The sequence below is a fragment of the Culex quinquefasciatus genome, chromosome 1, assembly GCF_015732765.1.
Source record: "Culex quinquefasciatus strain JHB chromosome 1, VPISU_Cqui_1.0_pri_paternal, whole genome shotgun sequence".
Lineage (NCBI taxonomy): Eukaryota > Metazoa > Arthropoda > Insecta > Diptera > Culicidae > Culex > Culex quinquefasciatus.
This window is the reverse complement of record NC_051861.1, coordinates 17,911,052-17,931,037: the sequence shown is the minus strand read 5'-3', so window position 1 is coordinate 17,931,037 and position 19,986 is coordinate 17,911,052. Positions and strand designations below refer to the sequence as shown.

At 43.2% G+C, this 19,986-nt stretch overlaps 1 protein-coding gene across 1 annotated transcript in view; it reads right to left on the bottom strand.

Annotated features, from left to right (window-relative positions):
• The window catches only part of LOC6035429 (headcase protein), a 115,438-nt gene that overhangs the window by 74,217 nt on the left and 21,235 nt on the right, over nt 1-19,986 (bottom strand). The window contains exon 2 of the mRNA XM_038248141.1: nt 15,508-15,604. Coding sequence (XP_038104069.1) covers nt 15,508-15,604 — 97 coding nt within the window. The remainder of the gene's footprint in view (nt 1-15,507; nt 15,605-19,986) is intronic.

The following is a 19,986-nucleotide window of genomic DNA, read 5'->3' as shown; positions in this document are numbered from 1 at the left end:
GAACTTAAGGTGTTGCTTGGCTTTGCCCCATCCCAAGTAATACCAATGAAGAAAAAATCAAACGGGAATATTTCTCGCTTTGGTTTGACTTCACAATTTTATCTGATTCATTTCAACAGAAATGAAATCAACAATTTGAAACTTTTGGACAAAGTTCAGTTTTTGTTCCATGTACGGGTAAAGTGGGAGCATTTTAAGAAACATGGCGGTAATGGCCAGAATCTGACCCAGTGCCGGCGTTGCCAGGCATTCGGTCACGGTACTGATCATTGCGCCATGGTTCCAAAATGCATGGTCTGCGGGGATTCTTCTCACGACAAGGACAATTGTCCCGTGAAAGAAGTCACCCAATTTAAATGTGCAAATTGTGGTGGAAATCACAAATCAAATTTCTGGGATTGCCCCATCAGAAAAAAGGTTTTGGATTCTCGTGCTAAGCATCAGCCGAAATCCAAATCGAAATTTTCTCAAAGTCAGGTTGTACCTGCATCTTTAAATCAAACGTTCGTGCTGTCTCACTCGAACAATTCTAGAAATACCCCTACCGTGGAAAAGTTAGGTAACAACAATGGCATTTCTTATGCTAACGTCGTTTCGGGTTCATCTACGAATTTTAAATCCTCTACCAATCTTTCTGAAATTGGGCAGGTACCTCAAATCTCATTTGAAAATTTTTCTGCTGGCAACGCTTTGGGATCTTCTGATCTCGGCGATGTTACGTTTGAAAAAATGACTTTTTGCAAAACTCACTGTTTGGTTTGATTCAAACAATGAGTAATGCTACATCCATGATGGAAGCAATCCAGATTGGATTAAAATTTGCGAATGATGTTGTTCTTACCCTGAAGTTTAATCATGGATCTAAGTAATTCCATCAATATTATGAATTTTAATGCTCGCTCTTTAAAAGCGAAAGAAAATGAATTTTTCAACTTTTACGAGTTCATAACGTGCATGTTGCTGTTATAACCGAAACATTTTTAAAAACTGGCACTTATTTGAAAAGTGATCCAGATTATAAAGTTATAACTAATAACCGAATGAATCGAAATGGCGGTGGAGTTGCAATAGTTATCCACCGTAGTATGACTTATAGCACGTTACGTGACTTTAAGTTAAAAGTTATTGAAAGTTTGGGCATTGAACTTGAAACTTCTTTTGGGAAAATTATGATTGCAGCTGCATATTTGCCATTCCAATGCACTGGGGAAAATAAAAATTATTTCAAAGGGGATTTGAATAAACTTACTCGGCATAGATCTCGATTTTTGATCATCGGTGATTTTAATGCCAAACACCAATCTTGGAATAATTCAAAAGTAAATTCCAATGGTAAAATTCTGTTCAGAGATTGCACTTCTGGTCTTTATTCGGTTTTATACCCGAATGGGCCAACTTGCTTTTCTTCTGTTAGAAATCCATCAACAATTGATTTGGTGTTGACAAATCAAAGTCAGTATTGTGGTCCTTTAGTGACTCATGCTGATTTTGATTCTGATCATCTTCCAGTAACTTTTTCACTTTCTCATGAAGCAGTTACCAGACCCAATAGTTCTGTGTTTAATTACCACAAAGCTAATTGGGACAGGTATCAGCATCATATTGAGAATAATTTAAATCATGATTTTGTTTTAGAAACCAAAGCTGATATTGATTCAGCCTTGGAATCTTTAACTAATGCAATTTTGGATGCTAGGAATATTGCTATTCCTAAAGTCCAAGTCAAATTTGATTCTCCCATTATTGATGACGATCTTCAGCTTCTGATTCGTCTGAAAATGTTCGCCGAAGACAGTATCAACGTTCTCGTGATCCTGCACTGAAGCGAATTCAAAAGATTTGCAAAAGGTTATTGACCACAGATTCACTCTCCTGCGAAATGAAAAGTTCGCAAGAGATGTCGAACAAATTAAACCTTATTCCAAACCTTTTTGGAAACTTTCAAAGGTTCTTAAGAAACCTCAAAACCCATCCCTTCTTTAAAAGATGGTGATAATATTCTATTAACTAATGGGAAAAAGCTCAAAAACTTGCTCAGCAGTTTGAGAGTGCTCATAATTTCAACTTGAATGTTTTGAGTCCTATTGAAAATCAAATTTCAATAGAATTTCAGAATATTGTTGAACAAGAATTTTCATCAGATGAAGTTTTTAATACGGATCTGAATGAAATAAAATCTATTATCAAAAAATTTAAAAATATGAAAGCCCCTGGTGAGGATGGCATTTTTTACATTTTAATTAAAAAATTACCAGAAGTAACTTTAAGTTGCTTGGTCAAAATTTTCAACAAATGTTTTGATTTGGCATATTTTCCCAGTAGTTGGAAAAATGCCAAAGTAATTCCGATTTTGAAACCGAATAAAATCCTGCTGAAGCCTCAAGCTATCGGCCCATTAGTTTGCTTTCATCTATTAGTAAATTATTCGAAAGAATAATTCTTAATAGAATGATGACGCACATTAATGAAAATTCAATTTTCGCTGATGAGCAGTTTGGATTTCGCCTTGGGCATTCAACTACTCATCAGTTGTTGAGAGTTTCAAATTTAATTCGAAGCAACAAATCTGAGGGCTATTCTACTGGCGCTGCTCTTCTAGACATAGAAAAAGCATTTGACAGTGTTTGGCATAAAGGTTTGATTGCGAAATTGAAAAGGTTTAATTTTCCGATTAATATCGTGAAAATTATTCAAAATTATTTGACGGATCGTACTCTGCAGGTATGTTATCAGAATAGCAAATCTGATCAACTACCTGTACGTGCTGGCGTCCCTCAAGGAAGCATTTTGGGTCCAATTTTATACAATATTTTTACTTCTGACTTGCCTGATTTGCCCCCAGGATGTCAGAAATCACTTTTTGCTGATGACACAAGCATCTCCGCCAAAGGCAGAAGCCTTCGTGTCATCACAAGAAGATTACAAAAAAGCTTGGATATTTTCAATTCTTATTTGAAAGAATGGAAAATTACTCCAAATGCTGCAAAACTCAACTTATTATTTTCCCTCACAAACCAAGGGCTGATTTTCTTAAACCAAAAGTCATCACATTATAAAGATGAATGAGGTAAATTTAAAGTGGGAGGATCAAGTGAAATATCTTGGACTTGGTTTTGACAAAAACCTTACTTACAAGGATCACATTGAAAGTATCCAGGTTAAATGTAACAAATATATTAAATGTTTGTATCCACTTATAAACAGGAATTCTAGACTTTGTCTCAAGAATAAACTGTTAATTTATAAACAAATTTTCAGACCTGCCATGCTTTATGCTGTGCCGATCTGGACAAGCTGTTGCTTAACCAGGAAGAAAAACTTCAGAGGATTCAGAACAAAATTCTGAAAATGATTCTGAAACTTCCTCCTGGTTCAGCACCAGTGAACTTCATCAATTAGCCGAAGTTGACACTTTGGATGTTATGTCCAATAAGATAATTGATGCATTTCGACAAAAATCATTGCAGTCTTCAGCTGCATTGATCCGCTCTTTATATAGTTTATAAGTTAGTTTTAAGGTATCCCTTTTCCCTTTTGTACATGTAGGACCTCACATTTGAAATCACTGAATAGCGAAAGCTACAATATTTCATGAATGAATGAAAGTTGCTAGTATTTAAAATTGAGGTGAAAAGTCATCGTTTGTGATTGGACAATCAATAATATTTTAACTGAATGAATGTACATGGAAAAGAAATTTGAATAAATATAAATTAAAAAAAAAAAAAAAGCTAAAAAAAGCTTGAGAGTCTCCATGGGGCATTAGAGTAAGTAAAAGAAGTTTAAAAATCTACAATAAGCTCGAAAGTCTCCAAGGACCTAGAAAGTTTCCAAGAGGAATAAAAAAGTTTGAGAGTCTCCTCAATTAGAAGCTGAAAGGCCTCTTAGAAGCTTGATAGTCTCCAAGATTCTTGAAAGTCTACAAATGGTTTTAAGAATGTTTGAGACTCTACAAGAAGCTTAATTGTTTCTCGAACTCCATTTTTTTTTTTGATTTTTTAACCATCACTGCCCAAAAACCTCTTGTAGATCTTTTTAAAAGCTATAAACATTCGTTTTGCTTTGCTAGACTTGAGTACACACACACACATTCGACAGGGTGAAAAAGTGAAATCCTTTCACACGATTGGCATAAATTTCGTCGTCGTCGTCGTCGTCGGAAGCTTTTTTCGGGAATGAGGAAAAAATCGTACATTCAATCGACGTTTTGCTTCTACTTCTTTGCTGCCACTCTATATGTGTTGTTTAGTGACGATAAAGCAGCATTTTGAATGGGATGCTGAATGGCTTTGCTGCTCGTTCAATCGAAATCGGATGGCATTTACGTCCTTTGTCAAGGATGAGAGCACGTGTGTGTGTGTGCGAACGCGAGTGGGATGTAATTGAATCTAGTCGATTCTTTCTGTGATTGTGCCAGCTTTGAGATGTAATTGGCCTCACTTGAGAGGTTAATTGCCCTTGCAACAAATTCTGCGTTTTGGGCTTCTCTATTACGGACTTCAGAGTTTGTGTGTCAAATCGGTTGAAATGTATTTACGATGAAACTCAGGTAAGTACCAATTACGAATGGATGATGTAAAGATCGAGAGTTGTTATCTGGTAAGTACATTCTGTCAACTGTCAATTCTGTCAATTTTAGTCAATTTTTGTCAATTTAATTTTAAGTAAGTTTAACCCCTCTACCTTCAACCCGCCTTTTCCTCTCAGTAAATAACAATCGCAAAAAACACAAATCCCAAAGCTTTTTATCCGCAACTTTTCCTCATTAAACTTGCCATCTTTAATTTATTATCGCCACGATCGAACCGTCATCAAGAACCCCTTCTCAGCCAGGAAAAAAACACGACCTTTCCTTCCCACATTTTTTCCCCTCATCTCTTTTCCAACCCAATAGAACGGTGCTAGCACAAGAAAAAGCAACCTGTTCAATGAAGATTTTCCTCTTCGCCAAATCGGTATCTGGCTATAATTACAAAGTTGAAATCGAATGCGATTTCTCGAAGAGCTTTTTTTGCTCGCTTGCTTCAAATCACCTGTTCTTTCACCACCAACGACGACGCCGTATAATGGATTTGCGAGGAGCTTCCCCGCGCCGGGACGGGATTCCCTTTCTGGAGGAGCTTTCGCCATTCAGAAGGAAAATCCTGGAAAATAATGAGGAGCAGGAAGCCCGACAGAAGGATCAATACCTGGGATTTCTTGTTTTTTTTTGCTGCAAGGAGAATTGAAAAAGAAGCAGGAATTCCGTTCTGAAGGAGCTGCACTTGGGGTTAGGGTTGTGTCGAAATGATTTAGCAGTTTGTTTTTGGAAGAGAGTTTCAGGAAAGAAAAAGTGGAAAGTTCAACAAACGGTAATCTATTTGTGAGTCCACAAATTAAAAGTTTGCGAAAGAATTCTTTAAGAATTGATTTAGCTCCTTAGAACTTGCTGTTAATAGTTCAACGATTCAGCATCTCTAGTTTTCCTCGCGATTGCATTCTGAGATAACCCTGTCTCGTTTTCAACAATCGCTTCAGTAAACACGTGACACAACCTGTCTGTCTTCCGAACGGTTCCGGATCGCAAATTTCAAGTTGTGCACAACTAATCAAACCGAATGGCAGAATTTCGTCTCCAGGAAACTTTCGGTTTGCCACATTTTCCTCCGGAGCAGTTCCAATTAAAACTTTCCGCTTCCTAATGTGGTCCTTCTGAAATTGATTCCTTCGGAAAGGACCTGAACCGTAGCGTAGCCAAAAGTCGAGTGGCTCATAAATCAAACTTTTCCCCAGCGCGCTGTAATGCACGACCAGATGGACAGCTCAAGTGCCCGTGAAATGCTGACGACGGGGGAGCTTTTCGCAAGGATGAACAACTTTTGCGTGCTGAATGTCGACTGGTGGGGCAAAGTTTCTCCTCGTGATGAATTCATGTGTGCGTTACGAGTGGATTTAAGCAGAATTGTGGGTATTATTCGCGCCAAATTTTAATTGAATGATAACAAATCGATCGATGTTTGCCTAGAATAATTAATCCCATTCTGGTGAATCTGGCTTTCACGCCCCGGTCATAATCCAATCAGTCGCCGAAGCAAAAACAAAAAAATATAATTGAATTATTTCCAGCACCCCGTCCGAAAACTAGAACCATTCGATAGTGGTGTGGCATGGGATAGGAAATTGAATTTCGTCCCCACCAACCCCCATCGCACTGTTTGAGCAGTGGAGCGCGCCAGACGATACATGACAGCTGTCATCGCTGGCGTCGGTCTTTTTGTCTGGAAGCGCATTCCGAATCCGAAACTCATTCAATTTTTACGAGTACCGACGCCCCGGCAGTTTTTATTCGCTGCAGTGTGGACGATTTTGACGGATGAATGAGTAGCGGAAAATCGGAGTTTCTTTTTTTTTCGTGGAAAAAGGGATGAGCGGTAAGCTGGCGCTTACGCCGTTTGTCGGAAATAAATGCTGAGCACAGAACCGTGCACTTCGTAGACGCCTATGCTGTTGGTTCTGTGCTGCATCAAATTTTATGACGTGTAAAACAAAGTTTTACACAATCAAAAATTTGATTCAGCATTTTTGGCATTTTGACAGATTGACAGCTTGACAGTTGGACTTACCCCTCTCAGCATCTCTGGAACACACTCACTTTCACAAACACTTCAACGTTTCACGCCTGTTGAACTCGGGCACTTTAATGTTGAAGTCCGTAATAGAAACCTCCCATTAAAGCGCCCAAATGTAGGCAAAATCAACAAAACCTCAACCAAGGTCTCTGCGAATTGATTTCCTTGTAGGCGTTCCAAGGTTAACGACCGTCTCTGTCTAGGACCTCCCCCCCCCTTTCCCATTTCCAAATCCCACAAAGCCTGCAGGAACCATTTGGGGTTGTTATTTCATTCTTTTAATGGGTTCCTCTCTCCAGACTCCGGCCAGACGCCAGAGGAGCGGCAGCAGCAGGTGCGAAATGTGAAAATTTATTACCATCCTCGTCCTCGTGCTGTGAGCTAGGAAAAGTTGGGTCCCCCCCCCCCTTTCTACTCTTTTGAGGAATCCTTTGTGTGCGAGATATTGGAAAAGTGTGAAAAGGGATCGACTTTGAGCGAGAACGTGTGTGTGTTTTGTTCGGCACTTCAAAGTAACCATGTGTGTGCGTGCGGGGAGTTGACCGGAACCGGTCTCCGGGTTAAATGGTCTAGAAGTGAGCTGTTGGTGAACTGACCTTTATCGCACTTCCCGAACCCCGACCGTCGTCTCTATCTAAATTGATCACACACATACAGGGTTCGGAGCTTTCACTGCGAAGGGATCCCGGAGTACAATCGGTTATTTATGTCCACTCTATTCATCCGTCAAACCCCCCCAGGGGAAGATCGAAGGGTGCCTTCCAAGAAAACACCCAACGGGGACCGTGGAAGGAGGTCTGTTTGTTTTTTCCTCACCCGGGTGGAACAATGACTTTGAAAGCTTCGAAGAATCCCAGCTGGGGCTAGGAAGAAAAAGAGGAAGAAACGTCTTGTCATAGGTTATGACTTGTGGTCTGGAACGACGCCATCACAGGCGTAATAAAGCTTACGTAATGGCATCCCTCAGAGCTTGTAGTACAACTTAATAAAGACGAGGCTGCTGCTGACGACGATGACGGCAGAGTTCCACTTTGACACAAGTGTGGCGCCACCAGAGACAGGGTTGAGCGATGCTGTCAGTCATGGTAGAGTTTGGAAGGTTGCCTACGGTTAGGAGTTTTGGTGAAATTGAGCTCTCAAGTACGATTCTATTAAAAGAACTCAACTTAAACAAATAATTAATTCTGTAAACTTAGGTAAACAGAAAACTTAATATCAAGTACTGAAGAATGGGTTCCCTTACACGGACTTCAACATCGATATATCAACTGTACACAAATGGTTGAGACCTCCTGATTCTTCGGCAGGGTAAGTACGAGTGAATCTGTCAATTTGCTAAACTGTCATACGGTGAGCTTGAACCGTTTGCCGCTACTCTGTTTGGAGTAAATTTTCCATCACTGACAAAGAAGTGCTCGTGTCGGAGAATTTACAACCATTAGAAACTTTTATCCATTAACCACAGCAGAGTCCGGTCACCGAGCCGTCCAAACGATAATCGCTTTCGGGTGTGACCTGTCAACTCTTTATCTCCAGGCAACTCCAGCCCGCCTGGAACACAAAGGCCAAAACCGGCGCCGCCATGTTTGCAAGATAAGTTTGCTTTTTATGCAAATGATGGGTTTTAGATCGCATCGAGCATGGACATGGGCGTCCCAGACACATGCGGAGTGGTGGGTTGTAATTCGTCACTCTGGCCGAGACCGGAAGTGGCGGCGGTCACGCCGCGGTGGCGACTGACATCTTAATTGGTACCGTGCAGGTGATTGATTCGCAGGTGAGAATGATGTAATTTTGGGACAAAGAAACGCCACAGCGATTAAGTTGGACGAAATATTTCATGTACCGTAATCTGGGGTGAATCGGGACTACAGTCTGAATAGGCACAGCAGTTTTTAGAGCACTTAAAGCTTTTAAATTTGGAAATGGATGCACACATTTTGTTGGCCTGAGTCTGTTCTAACCGAAACCAACCAGAAAAATCAAAATATTGCTCTCCAACATGGTTAAAACTGCTGTCCCAATTCGCCCCATGTGTCCCGATTGACCCCAGTTTACGGTAGACAATTACCAAAACTTTTGCCAAACTTGAAACCGCCAGGATTTATCATCCCGCAGGCAACTAACAAAGCAATCACAGTTTTGGGCCCACTTAATCTCAATCGGATTACCGCTCCGCGGCACAGATCTCCTCTGGAGCCTCCAATCGCAAGCATTGTCGATTTGTCTGACAGAACTTTTTGCGCTGGCGATCCCTCTCCTCCACCCTCAAATCTGTTGTTAAGGTGAAAGGCACCGGTTAAAATATGAGGTAATTTATCACACGTGATATCTGAGGCTACGCGCCTTAAGCGAGTCGTCCCCCTCTGTCCCCCCACTGTCCCCCCACTGTCCCCCCACTGTCAGGGAGGAGGACTTTCCGAGCCCGCACTTAATACGATGTTAATTAGGCGCCATTTTTCACTCGCAGGGCTTGGCTTTGCGGGGAAATTATGTTCCAGCACGTTGCGCGCACAAGTCGAGACGAGCTTTTTTGTCCAGGAGCATAACTTGGCTGAGGAATGCCAACTTTTTGCAGTGGCAAATATCAGCCCAAGGTCGGCGAATCGATCTGTCAAACTGTCAGGTTGCACGGATTAGTATCAGCTGCTCAATTTGATACTATCTCCACCGCAGTATTCTAAATGTGATGTTCAGGGCATCTCCACTGCATACCAATAGATAACACATCTGACATTAAGAGCATCTCCAGCGATAGGCTCCGAAATAGGTTTGATGATATTGTAGACTAAGAGTATCTCTTCCGGTGGATTTATTACAAAATTTGTTTTTAAAACAATTAAGCGCATTTCCACCGATTGACTTCCAAAATTGGTGTAAAGAAATTATGGACTAAGAGCATCTCTATCGATTGAGTGTAAACAAAGCAAGCCATTAAAATCGATAAGAGCATTTCCACCGGTAAGCTACAAAAAAGGTGTGATGATAAGATCATCTCTACAAGTGACTTTAAAACAAAGTTCGCACTTAAAATCCAAGCTTTGATTTCCATGCAAAAACGCTAAACGTCTTTCTCTCGGTGAAGTATCCTGCAAGAAATCGATGCCGTGACGCGCCCAGCGAGATTGTTCGATTTTTACGACCAAGGGCCAATTATCGTCATCACTCAGCTGACATCCGACCGACCCAAGTGACAATAACCTCGCCGTCAGCTGTCTCGCCGTTTGTTGATTTTTGGTGTCCTGCCGCCACCCTTCCGTCACAGCCAATATTTTCTGGTGTGTACAATAATAAAGCTATCAAAAAATTTATTACATTTTAATAATTCTTCCCCCCCTTTTTTTGACAACCTTCTGACAAACTAAGAGCCGGTAAGGGGGGGGGGGGTGTCTCGCCACCATGACAATGACATTGTGGGGGGCCATATGTTTGCTTTATCACTTTGGAGAGAGGGTCCTTGCACCTTTCTTGGGTACAAGCAAAAAAAAAATCCCCGACAAACTTTGGGCCGCCTAAATGTCTGCAATCAACTGGGCAAACAAACCCCGAGGAAATTCTTGGGCCTCGCAAGTGATAAAAAAAAAGCTCGCCGCCGAGATAAACGCGCAACTTGGCACCACAGGACGAGGGGCATTTGTTTTGCTGTGAGTCACTGCCTTTCCGGCAAGTTGGCAAGTGAGAGGCGATTGAGGGTGAGGACGGAAGTGGGGGGTTGGGAAGCTTTTGTCAGTGTTTATTCTGGCATTAGCATCGTTATCGTAACGCGGCCCGGGACGGGACTCTTGAGACGCGCAGGGAGGATCAGCTGTTAATGGGAAAAAGGTTTTCTATTTTTTGTTGTTGTTGCGGAATGACTGCAGGGAAATGACCTTTCAAAGTTCGATTGACTGAAAAATGTATGGAAAAGAGTAAACTTCTTCAAAGGCCAATTTAAGAATTTGTCGGAGTTGCGTCGGATTTGTCGGACTGTTGTCGGAGTTGGTGAAAAAAGTGTTAGATTGTCTTAAATAACCTCAGAGGACAAATTTGACGAAATTATGAATCACACTACTAAACAAAATTAATTCAAGAAACAAAACCTCAGTTACGGACTTCAAAATTTAAGACCTCAAGTTTATCATATTACTAGATTGATCCTAATTTATGTAAGGTAAGTACAATTTGTATTAGTGTTCCGGCAGTATTAGATAAAACCCTTTCAGAGTAAGTTCAAGTGAGTCCGTTGATAAGGGAGTTTTCAGTGTTCGAAAGGTTCGAAACAACCTTGTTAAAATCAGTCAAAAAATCATAATCTGTCAAAGTGCCTCTGTGATCTATTAAAAGTTTGAGTGGATACAAGTGATAGTGACAGTGGTCACGAACCTTCAACCATAAACTCCCCCCGTAAACCAATCAATTATCAACCGCAATGTTGACACAACATCGTCACCATCGAAGTCAAAACTAAGAGTGTCGATAAAGCGATGACCTCCGCCATTATCATAAGACACTGCACTCAGCATCTCGGTCGTGTGGTTTTAGGTTATGTTTTGATTTCGTTAGCAGAGCCAAGACAAGCCGCCAAGTCGAGCGTCCTGACGGGATGAATAATGATAATGACAGTCAACCGGTCGCAGACTTGCCGGAATCGAGAGTCACCAGGAAAGTGCTCTTCCGATTGAAAGTTTCTTTCGACGTCCTTGCCGGTCGAGAAGAGCGGGACGAGACAGTGAAGCCAAGCAATCAATTTAATTTCGGTTTGTTTAACAGATCGAACCGGAATTGGCGACGAAGGGTAGACACCTGAGCTTTGTTCTACGACGACGTCGTTGACGACGCACATTCCTTCGGTGAACCGAATCGAGAAAAGGTCGCTGAACTGAAACTGTTTCCGACATTTTTTTTGTGGAGCTGATTCAGTCCGACAGCCGCCGCCGCCGTCTGAGAGATGTCAAAAACGTGACGGAAGAGCTGGGGAAAAAGTTCGCACGGGGGTCGAGTCTCGACTTTGAAAGTGTTTGACATTGATATTCATTGAATATTAATACATCGATAAAGTTACCGACTCCCGGTCGGACCCGGTTTCGGGTTCGAGGGGTTTTTTTTTCTCCTAAAGAAAACAATTTTTAAGAAATTTGTATCACTCCGAAGCGAAACCGACAACATCGCCCATCTTCGCGAATCTGGCGTACGTGTCACCGGGCGAAATCCTTCGTACGTGATTTTATTAAAATGAAATTAAATCCTACCCGGGGTCGACAAAGTCAACGAAGAAGACTGCACACTCCAGAAGTGTGATGTTTATCTTTCGCAATCGATCCCACGGGTGTGGGCGCGAGGAAGATCCTCAGTCTGGCAGCACTGGATTTGCTGCAGCGTCAAAGTGCCCGTAAAGTAGATTTTGAAGGCGCGCCAGCGAAATGAATTGCCGCAAATTGAACCGCGTTGAACAACTTTATAGTGCCATCTGAAGTGGATTTTTACCCGGAGTAAGAATCCTTTTTTTTCGAAAGAGGACACCAACCTTCGTGAGAAAGCCGTTTGCCCTGACGGAATGGGTCGTTTAGATACTTTGGAAAAGCTGTGGCGCCGGGAGAAAAAAATGCTAACCGTGGAAGACGATACTGTTCATCCGTAAAATTAGCATTAATTAGACTCATTATTGTCTTTATTAGGGTCGCCAGACTGCGAAGGTTTAACGAGCGGTAGCGTGTGTCAGCGGGAATGACATTTTTGCGGGTTGAAAACCACTAATGTTTCGGGAAAACGTCCTTTTTTAAAATTTGCTGAGGCGACCTTTCTATTACGGACTTCAACTTCAAAGACCTCAATACAAGCACAGTGAGTACTGAATATTTTCAAGGTAAGTACCTTATATTTCTTAAGGTTAAGGTAAGTACATAAAAATCAACGTTGCTGACAACACTGGAGGCCAACGGCAGTGCTGCCAACCCCGCAGGAATTCACAGAGCTCCTGTTCAAATTCAATTCTGTCAACTGTCACTGTCAAAAGTTTAAACTCCCCAGAGTTCACCACCTTGTCACGCGTGTGCCTCGCCACACCACCTTTCCGGAAGGGAGTTGCGGCAAATGTTGCCCGCTTTCGTCGTCGTTCTTGTGCCCGACTCAATCAGTGTCGCCGGGCGGCGACGAAAGGATCCATCACGAGATACCTTTTTTAAGGGGAAGGAGGTTACTCCTCCCATCACTACTCCCCAAGAAGGAAGGTGTCTGCCCAGACAGAGGTGCGAGATGTAACCGATCCAGAGATCAGCTCTCGATTATGCCCTTTTGGGGTGTGATGCTTGAAACGTCAATTTCAAGTTGTTGAATCATTGTAAATTTAAATAAAGTTTCAAAAAATTTATGAATTGTGAAATGAATGATTTCAGAAAATGACAACAGCATTTTTATATAAATGGGTCCGAAAGGGTCACGGAAGGCAGATAACCGGTTCCCAAAATTGAAAAGCTCCTCTTCTGCGTAGGTTGGTCGGTGTGACACTTTGACATGTTTTCGTTTTTATATTAACTGTTGGTAGTATAGTTTCTTGTGGTTTTATTCATGCACTCAGAGAGAAAGAGGAAAAAAGCACAAGGAATGATGAATTATGTATTTTTCCCACTTTCTTCCCAGCCCCCCAAAAAAGGGTTGTTACTCTTCTCTGCTATTTTTTGGCGCGAAAGCTTCCCCGAAATTTATGATAAACGAGATCAATAAATAAATTTAGCGAGATCAATTCCAGGACCGTATGTTTCAGGAAGAAAAACGATCGCTTAAACGAGTTCCGAAAGGGGAGAGGTCCTTTTTGGCTTTTATGAGGATGTAATTGAATTTTTATGATTTAATTGGAAATTGAGCTGGGCAACTCTCCGGTCAGTCTTAACTCGTTTTTACGATTCAATTTGGGACAGTCTCCGCCAGAGCCGTGAATCGTGACCGGTCGATGGTGACCTTAGACCACGTGTGTGTGTGTGCGCGAGAGAATCCTGGGAGTTTAAGTTTAATTGCGTCCCTTGGCAGACAGTCCGAATCGATTTTGCCGCAAGCTTCTTCGCCCATAAATTGATTGCTTATCGATTTTAAAGGACTTCATTCCAAACACAATGGTCGAAAGTTTTATCACTGCGGTAGAAGTTTTTTTTTCTGTTGGTGGGTGCTCCTTTCAGGAAAAACCATTCTTCAGTCGGGATTCCTGCAGCGAGGGAAAACTCGATATCAAACACTAATAAATCACTGTGTGAGGACGTTTGCTTTTTTTGTTCTCTCGGTTGGAGACCGAAATTTCGGAAAAGGAAAAACTTTCCCCGACAGGGGGCGTCCACCACGTCAGAATGCACCAAAACACACGATGCCAGACACAGGGAAAGTGACATTGCCCCTGACGGAAAGTTTGGCTGGAACATGTTAAAGGTGCGAGAGTCTTTAAGGAAGTTGTCGGAGTTGCAAGCGGAATCAACCTCCCAAAAGGGGACAAACTGCTCCCCATCACGAACCGCCCGGTGCCAAATCTGTGGAGACCAATTAATTGTCCCGAAAAGAGACGTTGCATGCGAGTGCACCATTTGTCAGCTGTCAAGCGGTGAAAGCGCCACAGCTGCTGATCGCTCACGTTCCAAACCCACTAATCGTCGCAAAACCTATCAATAACTCAGTCTTTCCGAAGTGCGGAATCCCACTATTATTAGCTTGCTACGAGAGAGGGCGTCTAAACTGCATCACATCATCAAGTGGTTATGACTTGGCGCGGCGGTTCTAACTAGTTTTAGAAGTGCGCAGTAGGCGCACTACATTGTTGCGGCACCAACGAGCATCGTCGAGACCTGCCTCACTAATTGTGAGCGCCCGGGCGTGCATCGGGGAGCAATCGGATGGGAAAATCTTGAAAATGCTTTGTTGAGCTCCGATTTGCGCTTTAAAACGGTTGTCGGAGTTGTGTCGGAGTAATGTCGGACTAGAGTCAAAAGTGTCGGAGTCGATGGAATTTCATCAGGAAACATTGAAAAAATTAAGAACAAATAAATCTTGTGCAGAAGTCAGAGTTTTATATAAATCTTAGATGCTCATCTCAGTTACGGACTTCAAACTTGAAGGGCCTCCTAGTGAGGCAATTTCTAACGAGGTTAAATGTTGGGTAAGTACAATCTAGATTATTAAGCGAAGATGGTGTTACGATTTATTCGTTACGGTTATTCTTAAGGTTTGGGTAAGTACAGTATATTTAAGGTAAAATAATGAAACGTTGCTGCGCCGCTGAGTTCTGTCAATCTGTCAATTTAAATTTAAATTACAGTTCAAATTTGAGAGAGGATTTTGGTCAAACCAAACCAAATTTGAACTGTAATTCTAAGCTGATCAGCACTGTAGGACCCCCCGTCGTTTGCTTCCCCGCTTCAGGGGCTATTATTAGCTCTGATTGAGTACTATTACTACTATACTACTCGACGCCTCTAGTACACTAGACGACTATTACGCGACGCGGCAAACTGGTCTAGGCAAATAGTTGCGCCGTTGGGGCTGGTCAGGGTTTCTAAACTATGTGCGTCTCGCCGCGCCACCACTCGCTTCATTCTCCATTCGCGATGCATATTACGGCGCGGGAGTTACAACGAGAACGTGGTGTAGTAAAAGTAGTTCTGTTTACGTTCACCCACGTGAGATGGGTCGCGTAAACTTTTCGCCCCGTGATTGCACAATATTCTTAATCTTCCTGGTGTAGACCAATCGAAGTCCTACTAAGTCGAAGCCTTGCAACAAAATTCGTTCTGACGGCTTGCCGACGCGGCGAAATTTGACCCCCGTCAAAGTCGCGCTGTATGTCAGTAGGCGACGGCGAAATATGACCGCGCGGGACTCGCGACAAACTGCCGATCGCAGCAGTCCTAGAAATTCCGTAAACTAGATCTTCGCCATGGCTTACCTTGATTGAATAGGAGTTTACTCGTTGCCGGGGCAGCATGTTGAACGAGGAAAAGTCCAGTCGGCGGGAAAAGATTCCGTTGGCGCCAGATGTCGCCCTGGTTGGAGAGAAGAGAAAAGAAATGGAGGTTAGGTTTGTTGTTGATTTATGCGATCACGATCGATCGCTCGACGGTATCGATTATTCATCGGCATCCGGTACGATTAGCACCTGGGCCGGCGAAGTGTTTGTTTTGGTCGGTCGATTTGTTGAGTAACCGCCGAGTGTCAGGGGTGTGTCCCAAAGGGGCAAATATTTCTGCACTCGCGATAGCGGACAATAACAACTTGGTGCGATAAGGTTTGCGGTTGGTAAACAAGCTGGATAGAACTTTATCGGTTTAAAACAAGTATAGACTGTTTAGACAGACGTCCTAAACATGAAACAAAATCATTCCTTGTTCACAAATGAAGCAATCTTCTAACGACACGCAAACAGTGTAGATTTCATCACCTGCCCATAAAGTGCGGCACCCTCCAAAGCTCCGATCTCACACCATGATGTCACTTCACCAGTGAACCTACGATTTACGAGTCAGATCTTATCAAACACCCTAAAACAAACGCAACTCATGCTTCCTTCCCTGAATTCCACTCACGTCCACCACACTTCACAACTCACGACTCTCAAACCCCCACTATTGTTGTACACCGTCCCAAAATCACTCCGACAGTCACGATCAACCGCAAGTCCGCGGGAATTTGTGCGTTGAATTCCTGATTCTTCCCCGACTCCCACACCTCCCCGGGAACGTCGACCAAGTTTTTCAATCAACCACCTAAGTGACCTTGAACAGGGTGTCCCAAGACGCCGCCGCCGGAATCATGCGGCCATGACACAAATGGCACACATGCCGCCGCCAGTAATCGTCATTAGAGTGGCGGAAATCCACCTCTGCCTGAAGAGAGACCGGTGTAATTTATTGGCCAAATCAACAGCATTCGACGACGTCGACGGCTGGAAGTTGTTCTGCGGATGAATTATGCGAGCTTCCAGCAAGGTTGACACGATTCTTCAGCGGAGCGGCGGTAATAAATTTGGGCAGGTTGGACGCGGAATGGTGGTGATTAGGGGTTATTAGTTTTAAGAATGTTGATTTTAGCGCTAGGTTAGTCTTTGGAATGTGGCATGATCACTTCGATTACGGACATAAAATTTAAACTAACAACTGTATGACTAGCACATTTTTGAAGATATTCATCTAAATTGCGGACTTCAAAGTCGAGTACCTCTTGGCCTTTGAGTCAAATTGCTCAAAAACAAAGTAAGTACAAATGTTACAGTTCTGAGTAAGTACCCCTGTCAACTGTCAATATCAGTCACCTTGTTCTACATCTGTCACCATGAGATTAATATCTCATTTTTCCCCTAGAATACGTCTTTCTACCACTTCCTACATCGCCGACGACTGCCCACTTGGCGACCACTTCTTGACCTAGCCCACTGCAGCTACCCCGCCAATTATTCTCCAATTACTCCGTCGACACCTCAAACCCCGCGTTCTACGCGTGACAATCGATTGTTAGCTTTCACCTAGAAGTTGGCAGTTGGCTTTTCCGCGACCTAGGTCACGACGACGTTTTAATGCCCTTTCCGACGGACGTCTGTCACGAACTCCTCCACCTTGGCATTTCTCGGAGGTCTTACCGGCGCGCAACTTCGCCGGGTGTCATTCGATTTACACCCCATTAGACGACGCCGAGGAGTTCGTATTAGCATTTGTCCGAGGATTAGAGGCCGGTGTTTATTTCATTTCTCGCGGCAATACATCACTTGAACTGACGCGAGTGAGGTTAGCCGGAAAGAAGCCTGGGCTTAAAGTGTTCTTGGTGGGATTGAATTCTGCAGCGCTTTGCGCTGAGTTGAGTTCCAGGAAGACAAAGCTCGCCTGGAAACCCTCCAGAAAAGCTCGTATAAATGATTTTCGCCAAAAACCGATTGGCAGCAAAAAAGATCGTCGTTCTTTCTTCGAAAGAACGTCAATCAGGGCACGACAGTCACTTGTTTACACAACCCTGAGTCTGTTTAGATACGGTAGGGAAGCGAATCGAGAAAAAAAGAACAACCATTTCCAATTCGATAAATTTGACTTTTCACACCCTGGTCCCTGGTACCGAACGTGGGGGAAATCGAAGTCTGTGTCCATAAAAAAGCTCATCTATGTTGTCAACGGTGGCAATTTTTCCCCCCTACCATTCGTCAGAATCGAAAGAAAATAACCGGTTGGAGCTAAACGTAAACAAGTTGAAGAGGTTAGTCATGGTTGGTTGGAGAAATGTCTGAAAATCGCTCACTCAACTCTACCTACTTTTTGAATCTACAAAACCTTATCATGTTGTAAATCGACCTGCATTTCACAGTTCGATCGAAACAGATACGACTGACCCTAAACCCCTAAACGTATGACATTTTGACAATTGACAGATTTGACAGAAATACTAACCAATATTTTTTCCGGAACCCTGGAACACTTGTATTTACCTGTCTAGAAGCAACCCACTACGTAACTGGTAGACGTACCTCGATTCTGAAGTCCGTAATAGAGAAGCTTTGCATAGTGATGCTGTTTTAACGCCATGTATCAAGTGAACTAACCTAAAATTAGCCAGACTCAACCTAGACTCATCACGTCAAAATGCAGCAATTATATCTGTCAAGATTCCACCGAATTCCAGCTCCAAAAATTTGCTGTCATGTCAAAATTCCACCCTCGCCAATCTAGCCAAATTCAGCAGCACCGTCCAGATGAGTAAGTACACTCGAAGCGCTCGTGCCATCGTTCCAAATTAAGCCCCAAAAATAAATATTATTCAATAAAAGGCAACAACGCCAACAACATCGCCGAGGTAAACACACGCCGGCAACACCGACTTAAGTCACGCCAGAACGCCAAATTTGAATACGTCGACTCGCGGCGTGCTAGTGTGAGTGTGTGTGGTGAGAAACAAACAACGTTTTGCGGAAGATTCGACGAACCGGCCTCTCTCGCGCAGAGTGCCACAAGAAATATTATCTAATCGTTTTCATTACCAGCTCTTTTTTTTTTGCTTGTTTTCCTCCTAAAAAAACTTCATTCCACCAACACACACCTTCGCTGCGCTTAAGTCGGCCGGCCTTCTATTGGTGTTGGTGTCGGCGCGCAAGTGGTTTGCTGCGTCGAACACCAAGAAGAAGAAGGAGAGGCAACGAAAAAAAAAAACACAACACAACAAACATTTAACCTTGACATTGACGACTTTGGCGATTTCTTGTTTCCCTCCTCCTCCGTGGTTCGCCTTCCGACTTCTTCTTTGTCGACTTGTTCGCCGAGCCGGTTGGTCGGTGGTTTCGCGCGCGCGCGTGTGTGTGATTACACCACATTCGCCCTGCTTTTTGTTGTTTTCACTTTTCTTGCCCCTCGACTTCCTCTTTTCTCTCGATGTTTTTGTTGTGTTGCGATTGCTGTGCGTTAACTACCACGGTTCTTAAAGTGCCTTTTTGCATTAACATTCCGCTGTTGGTTGTTTTCTTTTTCGGGTTGACCGTCGTGATCTGCTTCTCGTCCAAGTTGGCCATGCCGCGCCACCTACCGCGATCGCAAATGTCACCGGGCCTGCTCCTCTGGTGAGCGCGATTAAGTAACGCGTCGCGTCATCGACGATGACAACGAGAAGTGAATCAGATCAGTGTTACGCGGTAGCCACAGTAGGCCATGCTGACAGGTCGGCGATGCAAATCGTGGACCATTTTTAGACGCCAGAGTGGCGACCAAGCCCCAAATCGGGTCCAATCGTCAGATGAAAACAAACGCGCTTTATCAAAGTGTGCGTGGGAGGCGAGTTCGTGGCGGGGAAAGAGATAGAGAGAGTTGACCTTGACGCGCGCGCGGTAATTACGACGCAAGTCGGCGAAGCCGACCAAAGAGTGATGAGGATTGATCATGAACCGGTTTGTTGAGTCGTCGCTCGCGGCACACATCTTAAAAGTGGGAAATTTGCGCGGAACGGAGAGTGTGGTGCCAATTTAGGGCAATTATTGATTAGTGATTGAGGTTTTGCTGGTAGAAGAAGTCGCCGCCGGTAGCTGTGCCAGGTAGCGATTATCGAATTAAGCTTAATAGGCACTAATCAGCGCGGATGTCGGTTGGCAGAAGCTAAGATCGTAGTAAGCCGTAGGAGTTTGGCGTTTTGTCTTCCATCAAGAATTTACTTCAATTAGTGGGAGAGGGATTGTTTTGCTTGACTTATGTGAAAGACGTCTCGATTACGGACTTAAACTTCTAGTATAAACTGAAGCAAGTAGCATTTGATTGAAGCGTTTGGTGGTTAAGGTAAGTGTTTGCTGTTACAACCGGTAAGTACTGTACAATTCTGTCAATTCTGTCAACTCTGTCTGTAATTTAGGACTATTCAAGTGAGATTAGGTTGAATTGTTTTGAAGTTTTTTTTGCCTGAATTAGCC